The sequence below is a fragment of the Salvia hispanica genome, chromosome 1 (genome assembly GCF_023119035.1).
Source record: "Salvia hispanica cultivar TCC Black 2014 chromosome 1, UniMelb_Shisp_WGS_1.0, whole genome shotgun sequence".
NCBI lineage: Eukaryota > Viridiplantae > Streptophyta > Magnoliopsida > Lamiales > Lamiaceae > Salvia > Salvia hispanica.
In genome coordinates this window covers 46562411-46572460 of record NC_062965.1, presented here as the reverse complement: position 1 = coordinate 46572460, position 10050 = coordinate 46562411, and the positions used below count along the sequence as shown (strand labels likewise).

Sequence of the window (10050 nt, the reverse complement as noted above, 5' to 3'; positions counted from 1 at the left end):
ATTCAACTTCCGAAATTAAACCTCAAAAACACAGAATCAACGTAAATCAACACAAGATAAACACCAACATGACATAAACCAAATGCATAGATAACGGTAATAGCAAACAACCAAATCGACTTCCAAAATGTTGAAGTTCGACGGAATAAAAGTGCAGAAAACTGAATGTAAACCGATTGTTTCTTCGCCCTCCGTGAGGACGGTGTTACGACTAATCTTTCGCCGAAGATGAACCCCTAGAAACCCTTAACTACCCCATAATTCCCCTTTTTCCCAAGTGTGTGTTTGAGTGTGTGAGCTGAGAGCAAAAATCATGTCTCTGGCGTGTGCTGCATGCTCCTTTATTTATAGGCGTAGAAGTGGGTCCAGCGAGGTATGAGTAGTCTTTGTTGCCCTCAGCTATTGACTTCCTTCGTCTAGCCATTTTTTTCTCTTCAACTCTGCTCACTTTCCTTCATTTTCCTTCGCTAGTCCATTGCCTTCAGCTCTTCCTGGATCTAGCGTCTCCTTCACACACCTGGCTTAAAAACTGCGTTAGACCCAGTAAAATAAAGTGTTTTTCACCACATAACCGATGCATGAAATTAGCCTTATCATGATCCTTCTTCTTTACCAACACCACTGGACTAGCAAAAGGGCTCTCACTATGCTTAATCACCCCAGCTTCCAACATTTCTGCAATCATGGTCTCAATAGAATCCTTTTGTTGTGCTGCATACTTGTAAGGCCTAATATTAACTGCCTCAGCACCATCTTTCAACACAATTTTGTGATCCTGGTCCCTCTGGGGTGGCAATGTCTTGGGCTCCAGGAATACTTCAGCATTTCTCTCCAGAATGTCCTTAAAGCCAGGCCATAACTCCTCTACACTGACCTCATAACAACAACCCCAATCAATTTCCACAGCCTGACATTAATTGGCTAATTTTCCTTTCATCCTCATCACTTTCTTGCTGATTGAGAACATGCAAGCAATGCAACTGCTCAGTTTTGGGAGACCACAATTCCCCTTGCAACTTAACCTCTTTTCCCTCCACCTTATTTCTCCTAAGGTAGACAGCCATTCCCCTCCCAAAATAAGATCATATGTTTCTAGATTGATGATGTAGACTTCAGTTTGGAATGTAGAGCCCTGCATTTCCCATTCAAAACTGCTACACTTTTGCCCTTTAGCTACTTCCACTGCCCTTGAGTCTACCTGTATCAGCTCACAATTAATCCTCTTAGCCATCTTAGAGCTCAAAAGGTTATGTGTGCTGCCTGTGTCCACCAGAATTTTCAGGGCCTTCTTTTGGCACAACCCCCTAATCCTCATCACTTGAGGTCCATCCTTTCCCCAAACGGTATGTAAGGACAATTGTAGATCCAGCTCCTCTTCTCCCCCATTCTCAACCTCTTCCTCAGCTTCCTCTGGTTCCACTGGCTCCTCTCTCTGTAGTAGTTGTATTACAAAGGATTTCCTTATTGAGCATTTGTGATTAGGTGTGAATTTTTCAGGACACCAGAAACACTCCTTCCTTGCCCTCTTCTCATCCCACTCTTTTGGTGTTAAATTTGCACTAGCCCTGACTCCCCCAGAATGAGTGTGATCCCTGTTATTTTCGCCCCAATTACCAAAGTTTCCCACCGGTTTGTTGGTGGCTGTCACAGCTAATGGTTTGCTGCTCGAGTAATAGCTGCTACCAGAGGATATCCCACTCTGATTTCCCTTAGACTTCCCTCCTCCTAACGCCTTGACTGTGAGCTCCTGCAGCTTAGCTAATGAGTAGGCCTCAACTAATCTCTTTGGTTTGAACATTCTCACTGGCATCTGCAACTCATCCACTAATCCAGATAAGAAAAAACTTAAGGCATGATCCTCCCTAATACCAGCTCTCGGGTATAGCTCATCAAAAACATCCATGTAAGCTTGCAATGTCCCTCTCTGATTGAGATTTCAAAGATCTGACAACGGATCTTCGAATGCATTCGCTCCAAAGCGAGCGGCTAGCCCATCGATGTAATTTCTCCAATCTGCAAACGCCACATCACCATGAAGACTCTCAAAGCCTTTATGCCACTGCATCGCCTTCCCCTCCAAATGGATCGCAGCCACCCATACTCTTTCTTCCTCCGGCACCCTCGCCACCTGAAAAAAATACTCAGCTCGCATCACCCAGCCCTCAAATCCATCCCCATCGAATTTCGGAAACTCATATCGTGTGGATTGCCCCCAATCACTCCCTTCCCGACTACCGCCGCCACTACCTCCTTCCCCATTCTCCAACACCGCCCTATTTTTTTGGTTTTGCAGATTAATTGCTGCAATTGCATCGGTAATTTGATCGAGCTTCCCGTTCTGAGCTTTTGTTGCCTTCTCCAACAACTCACTCACTCGCTTTTCCACCAGATCCATCACTTTCCTTTCCATCTCCATACTTCGCGTCACCGATCCCACGTCCTGAGAACGAAGGCTCTGGATACCACTTGATGCGAATTTAGCTCGTGATCGCCCAATTATGAACAGAGCTAGCTCGCAACACCACGATCTCACAAATATCACAACGAATTCATAATATTGACGCGATTAAAAAGAGGAATTGTATTACGAAATTAGGAAGGATAATGAAGGTAACAACAAGAAAGCAATAAACGCGATACAATGCTTCAGATCCGCGATCTAAAACACATGAACAATCACACAACACACACGAAATGAAAATGGCGCGATCTCTTTTTATACTCTGCTTTCCATGGATCCCACGCCTCACTTGCCAGCTCACCCGCCATCTCACTCATGCACATTCGGATGAAACACGTGCTCCTTATTGATCCCCACAGCTTATTCACGTGCCCACTCCACATAAGCGCCATCGCATCACTCATGTGGATCATACGTTGCATGCATGTCTCTCTTGATATAGACGCACATCTCATGCATGCAACAAATGCTGCTAATCAAAAACTTCCAAAACTACTTCTCCGTGACAGAATAATCGAAAACCAAGCTCGAGGGAGGAGGACATCGTTTGTTCATTTACTATCAACAAATTGAAGGTATACACTTTTCCCTCCCAAATCCGATTCCATACCTGTGCATCTCATGGAACTATCAACCGAAGCAATTCGATAATTCAAACAATCTAAATAAAGAACCGAACTTAATTCATGAAACCAAATTCATAACTTATATCGTGCGGGGTTGTTCGGGGGTGAGATCGAGGCTGCGGCGGCGCTGAGCGACAAATTGGAGCCAGCAGCGGCTGATTCAGGAGCAGCGGCGACTGGCGACACCGAGGTGCTGTGCGACAGCGGTTCTCAACGGAGATTGGCGACGGTTTCTGGGATGGGAGTATTTTGCATCCTTTGTTTTATTTCTCTAATACAGTTGATAGTATTTGTTAAAGTAAGGTGGAGGAGTATACGTGTATGTGTTGGGAAAGGGAGTTTTGTGTATATTATTTTGTTTTTTTTCCAAATGGGTCATTGGGCTGCCTTGTTTTATTCTAGATGGGCTCCTTCAAACATGAATTGGTTTTGGACTACTTGAGTGTTTTTGAACTAGAATTACTAAATTTTCTGGGCAGTTTCATTTGTTTAATGATTTGGAGCTAACAAATCTATTGTGGGTCGACTTATCTTTTCGCAAAATTGTCGGGGACGTGAGTGGCCGGAATTGATCGAAATCCTTAAGCTTTTAATTGGGAAGAATTTGTAATTTACTCGATAAAAATAATCGAAGCCTTAGGATGCATGCATCTTATTTTGTTTGAATTCCTTGTGCTGATCTATGTGTTACTTTTTAAATTCTAAAGGTGATATATCGCAAGTGAATCTTGATCGCAAGGGAAAGAATATAATTTCGGATTAAACATTCGAGGTGGGCTCTCTTTTTAAATAAGGACAATGTCCTAACTATATTATCGATGGGAATGAAATGCAAATTGTTTATCATGCCATAATTTTTGTTTTAACGTGCCTATCTGAAATGGCTTTGCCATTTATTGTTTAAATCGAATTCGGGTCCTTGTAGGGCCGCAAACCCTACTTGGATTAGTGTACACCTATGGTAGACCGTGTGTCAGCGTACGGGTTGGCCGGTCTAGTGACTTGGTTTGTGGCCACATTCCAAGTCATGTATGAGCAGATATGGTAAACGTCTATGGGAAAATGACTGCGGAGTCGTGATTTTGAACCATGGAATATTTTGGTGCCTCGGGCCTTTCAAAAGCTAAAACCCCGATGGTTACCTAACAATGGCATGATAAATATAAATATTAGATATATTGATACAATGAATTGATACCAGAATGTCAAGCCTCCCATATTTTGTAGTGAGGAATTGGACAGCAGCAGCGATGCTTGCAGCGTCGATGACATTGAGTTGAAGAAAATCCACATGATGAGAGAGGCCAGAGTCCTTGACGATTTGCAGTGCTTCAAGGCCTCTCTTCTCATCCCTTGAAGTTAAAATCACCTTAATTCCTTTGGAAGCTAACTGCTTACATATCTCCAAACCGATTCCTTTATTCCCACCGGTGACTAATGCATACCTGACACCTGCATCCGCCATTGATAGTGAGATTATTTAGTGATCGATGAAATTTTTCTTTTGCTATGTGGATCCGATGAGATTTCATCAACATATGTAGCAAAAAGAAATTGGTGAGGAATTTGCATAGGTGACCATTACATTCAAGAAATTAGGCAAGACAATGCATAGCTCACAAAAACACATAAGTATAGTGGGAACCTATATTGTCTGGTGACCCATAATAATAGAGGAAACTATATCGTGTTATTGAACATTGAACACAGTCCCTGAAAAAAAAAAATATTAGCGAACTTTGTCAAGGTATTAATTTTGATACGTAACATTTGAAAATATCTTTTGAGGTTCATTAATTTCGATGTAATATCGTTTGTGCTACTTTTTCATTGTTTCAAATTTGTTTTGGATGAAAATACCATCAAGGGCATTTCACCTCTATTTTCATTTTTACTAAAAGTTTTTGTGTTATCAAATAAAATCAAATAGCAAAATAACATCAATTAAAGGCAATACCAAAACATATTTAATTTAATAAAAAAAGTTACTCCATCCATCCCATAAAAATATGGACATTTAGGACAACAAGAAAATTAATGCACAATTGGTAAAGTAAGAAAAAGATAGAAAGAAATAATAATTATAATATTATTAGTGGAAAACGGAGGCCACTTTATTAGAGAGAAAGATGTTAAAATAAATAAAATGAGGTATTTTTATAGTGCATCCAAAAATGGAAAATGTCCTTATTTTTATGAGACGAAGGGAGCACAAAGGAAGGACCACCACAGAAGGAACCACCGGGGAACATCGGAGTTTCGTCGGGTTTTGCTTTCTAGGGAAAATAAATGAGATGAAAAGATTAGACTAGAGTGAAGGAGTGATGAAATGAGGTGAAAAACAGGATATTTATAGAGTGAAGTTAAATAGTAGAAAACTAAACTAAAATTACTACGGCAGGAAAGTTGGCAAAACCCACCGCATTAGCACCGAGGAAATCATGGAGCTGTGATGACCGTCGACCCTAGGTCGGCTGCGACAAATTTTTTCGGGCAGATGACTGCAATAGCGTTGATAAACCCGACAATCGGGTCGGGTGTTTTATAGACGCTACTGCAAAATGCCTTTACTATAAATCTATAATGGTGATGCCAAGTCTTCCACACATATACGCAACACTATCAAGTATTGCATACACATCATAAAAGTAGGCCCCCGATCGACTGTCATTCCACTGCATTCAAACTTCCAAAAAGCATCAAGTCATATACTGAAGTTATTGCATGTGTTGAACTTGGAATCACAACCATATAACATTCGTGTCCAAACAAAATTCCCAAAAAGTCGAATCGCGAACGAATCACAACATGTTACGTACTGTGCTTAATACTTGTATACTTGGTACTCCTTATTTGATTTTCTTTCCTATATTTACATCCCGATTTAGCATTTAATATAAAATTTCAATGTTAATAAATTGATTAATATAATTAATTTAAAATTTTCAATCGACATGATTAGCTAGGAAGCGAATGGAGGCTAATTAACTACTCTATCGACCTTCGGCATTAAATATCTTATATTTTCATTTTAAATGTCTACAATTAAATGTTCCTATTTACATGTTTATTATTTTTAATAAATTCTATATTTCACTAGTTTATTCTATTTATATTTTACTATCAAACTATTATTACCTTGTCCATTAAAAATAACTTGGTGACATGAGTTTTAAGAATTGCCAATAAAAAATGAGGTCAAACTCTTTAAATAGAAAATTTATATTTATATAAAATAAATAAAGACTAATTTTAGTTGATGGCCAAAAAGAAAAAAATATAATTATTTTTATGAATTAGATAGTATATAAAAATAAGATGTATTAGTTTTTCTATTTATTTTTCTTAAAATTTGTAGAGAGAGGCAAAGTGATGGGAGTATTTAATTTACAATGAGAGAATAGTTACCTTTCTTTTTTAGGATTTTTACATCACTAATCAAACTGTACGTTTGATTGTTTTACTGTCCGTTTTGATTATTATCAATAACCAATTCTGAATTTAAGAAATCGATAATTGTGTTTTTCTTTATTAGTTTGATTATTCTGTGTTTTTGTTGTGTTCTAAGGCTTCTATGTGCTGTATGATGGTGTCTATTAGGAAGAGAATTAAAACTGGTAAATAAGACACATGCTTGGATCTAATACTAATACCACGAATTTGTAGTAATTATAACAGATTATATCATTAATATAGTAGTAATTCTTGAGCATAATCATGCTACTTATTTTATAGGAAAAGGCATATGCATCCCAAGAATTCCACACACACATGGAATGACTATCCATCAGCAAGTACCAATACCATACAAATCCTTGTCAATAAAGTATCCCCCCGTCGGCCCTCCACGAGGCAGCAGCGCCACCTTAACCACCCTCCCACCGGCCTCCTCGGCGCTGATGGCGCCGAGATTGCTAGTAATATCCGTTCTCGCAAAGCCAGGGCAGAGGCTGTTGATGACGAAATCAGCGTGCTTCTTAGCCAACACTTTTGTGTATCCATTCAAAGCCGCTTTAGACACTTTATAGGCCGCACCATGACTCGGCCACTTGCTCTCCTCCAATCTCCCCTCTTTGAAGTCTTTGAGGAATTCTCGCACCACCGCATCTACGCTCTCTTCGGTCAGGCCCACCTCATTGCTAAGCACAGCTTTTGCGCGCTCGTTTCGCAAGAGGCGAAGATGGCCGAACATGGAGGAGACATTGACGATAGTTGGTGAAGCAGATAGTTGGAGGAGAGGAATGAAGGCTTCTGTCACTCTCTTTACACCGTAGTAGTTTGTCTGCATGACCTCTTCTGCAGCCTCGTATGTCTGGATCATAGTTCCTTTTGCTTTCAGCTGCAGCGGCGTTTCTGTTGAGTTTATTAAACTCAATTGCTTCAAGATTAAGAAAAATGACGAAGCTGCTGCATCACCACCTCGTAATAGTGGTGAAAATTTTGTGATTTCTCATGGCTAAAAAAGATGCTTACAAGTCCTCTACGTCATATAGTGGAAGAATAGTTATTTGTTCATGGTCAAAATGAAGCCACAAATCCAATATGTAATAGGCGGTGGAATTTATGGTTAACATGTGATGGCCTTTCTAATTAAGCTAATCATGACACGTAGTGGAGATGTGTATACTAGGTAGCTAGTTTATCAATCTCCAAAAATCTATAAATAGGTGTAGTTATAGTTCATTGTATCATAAGAATCAATCAAGAAAGAAAACGTGAGTGAGTTGGAGAGAAAAGAGCCGTAGCTCAAGTGAGAAAGAGAGAAGAAAGCTTTGTAGTGCTGAAGCACTTTGATTGTATTTTGTAATCCTTTTGTGAGAAATCTATAAATACTTATCCTCCATAAATCATCTTTGTTGAGTGTTCCTATATTTTGTGTGTCAAATACTCCAACAAATCTGGTATCTAGAGCCACTCGATCCTACCTATGGCGGCAACGTTGAACATGGTCCAACCCCAAATTCCCAAATTGGAGAAACACAATTATGGAAATTGGAGTATTCATATGCGAGTCTTGTTGCAATCACAAGAGTTGTGGGATATTGTTCAAGACGGCTACACCGAACCTGCCTCCCAAGAAGCCGAAGATGCCCTGACGAACAACCAGAGGAACGCCCTCAGAGACGCTAGGAAACGAGACAAGAAGGCGTTATTCAATATCTATCAAGGTATTGATGAAACCACGTTCGAGAAAGTAAGTGCCGCCACCACGTCAAAACAAGCCTGGGAGATTCTGAAGAATGCTTTCACCGGCGTTGATAAGGCGATACGAGTTCGACTGCAGATCCTACGTGGCGAGTTCGAAAGTTTGGCCATGTCTGAAACGGAGAGCATTTCAGACTACTTCACAAGAACATTAGTTATTGTGAATCAAATGAAAAGGCAAGGGGAGAACATTGAAGATGTTCGCGTCATTGAGAAAATTCTTCGTTCCTTGACGTCGAAATTTGAGCACGTCGTTGCTGCTATCGAAGAATCAAAAGATCTCAACACCATGTCTATCGACCAGTTGCAGAGCAGCTTGGAAGTCCACGAGCAACGCATGAAGAAAAAGACCACTCCATCACTTGAGCATATGCTACAAGCGAAGATGTCAATCCAAGAAGATAAGAAGTCTGCGCCTGGGACATCACGTGGTGGATACAACCGAGGCCGAGGTCGAGGTTATCGTGGTCGAGGAGGACGCGGCCAAAATTACCAGTATGATGGAGGACGTGGACAGAATTACCATAGCCAAGGAGGACGAGGCCAGAATTATCAAAACAAGGGAGGACGACAGAATTTCACCTATCGAGGCAGAGGTCGAAATTCTTATGGACAACGAGGACGAGGAAGAGGTCAGTATAGAGGCGGTTATTCTCAACCCTACAATCAACAAGGGTTTGATAAAGCAAATGTCGAGTGCTATACTTGTCACGAATTCGGGCATTACAGTTATGAGTGTCCAATAGCCGAAAATACCAAGACCAATCAACAAGTCAATTATGCCGATGGTGGAGATGATAATGAGCAGGTAACTTCAACCTCTCTTTTTATTCACAAAGGACTTGAAGGTGACCAGTGCAGCATGTGGTACTTGGACACTGGAGCAAGCAATCACATGTGCGGGAATAAAGAACTCTTCGTGGAGCTGAAAGAGACATCTTATGGAGACGTGACCTTTGGAGATTCCTCAAAAGTTGCTGTTCAAGGAAAAGGTAACATCCTGATTAAGCTGAAGAATGGAAATCATGGTTTTATATATGACGTCTATTATGTGCCTGCCATGAAAAGTAATATTTTGAGTCTTGGTCAATTGCTGGAGAAAGGATTTGATGTTAGTATCAAGAATTCTCGCCTTACTATCAATGATGCTCGTGGTAATTTGGTTGCCTGTGTGAAGATGTCCAAAAATAGATTATTTGCATTGAATATGAAACATGATACGTTGAAGTGCATGAATTCCATTGTTAAAGATGAATCGTGGTTATGGCATTTGCGTCTTGGACATCTAAATTTTGGTGGTTTAAAGCTTCTTTCCACAAAGAATATGGTGAAAGGTTTGCCATATATTGATCATCCTGAAGAAGTTTGCGAAGGTTGCATACTTGGCAAACATCATAGGCCAAGCTTCTCTAAAGAAATGAGATGGAGAGCATCACGCCCGTTGGAGATCGTTCATACAGACGTATGCGGTCCTCTGAAGCCTGTTTCTAATGGAGGTAATCAGTATTTTTTGACTTTCATTGATGATTATTCCAGAAAGACTTGGGTATATTTCTTGAAAAGAAAATCTGAGGTGTTTGATATTTTCAAAGAGTTCAAAATTCTTGTTGAAAGACAGAGTGGGCACTATATTAAAGTTCTCAGATCCGACCAAGGTGGTGAGTTTACATCCGATTTGTTCGAAAAGTTCTGCAAGGAGCATGGAATCGTTCACCAGCTCACACCTCCATATACTCCTCAACTGAATGGTGTTGCTGA

At 40.3% G+C, this 10050-nt stretch overlaps 1 protein-coding gene and 1 pseudogene across 1 annotated transcript; both read right to left on the bottom strand.

The window, feature by feature from the left end:
- The window catches only part of LOC125198645, a 48998-nt pseudogene extending 43486 nt beyond the window's left edge, over positions 1 to 5512 (bottom strand).
- A 1362-nt stretch (positions 5513 to 6874) lies between these two features.
- LOC125198637 ((-)-isopiperitenone reductase-like) lies at positions 6875 to 7822 on the bottom strand. The gene has a single exon (XM_048096958.1). It carries the CDS (start codon positions 7406 to 7408, stop codon positions 6875 to 6877), a length of 534 nt encoding a protein of 177 aa, XP_047952915.1. The 5' UTR covers positions 7409 to 7822.
- Between the last annotated feature and the right edge of the window lie 2228 nt (positions 7823 to 10050).

Excerpts from the sequence above, each read along its gene's own strand:
- LOC125198637 (XM_048096958.1), bottom strand. The coding sequence starts at position 7,408 with ATGATCCAGACATACGAGGCTGCAGAAGAGGTCATGCAGACAAACTAC.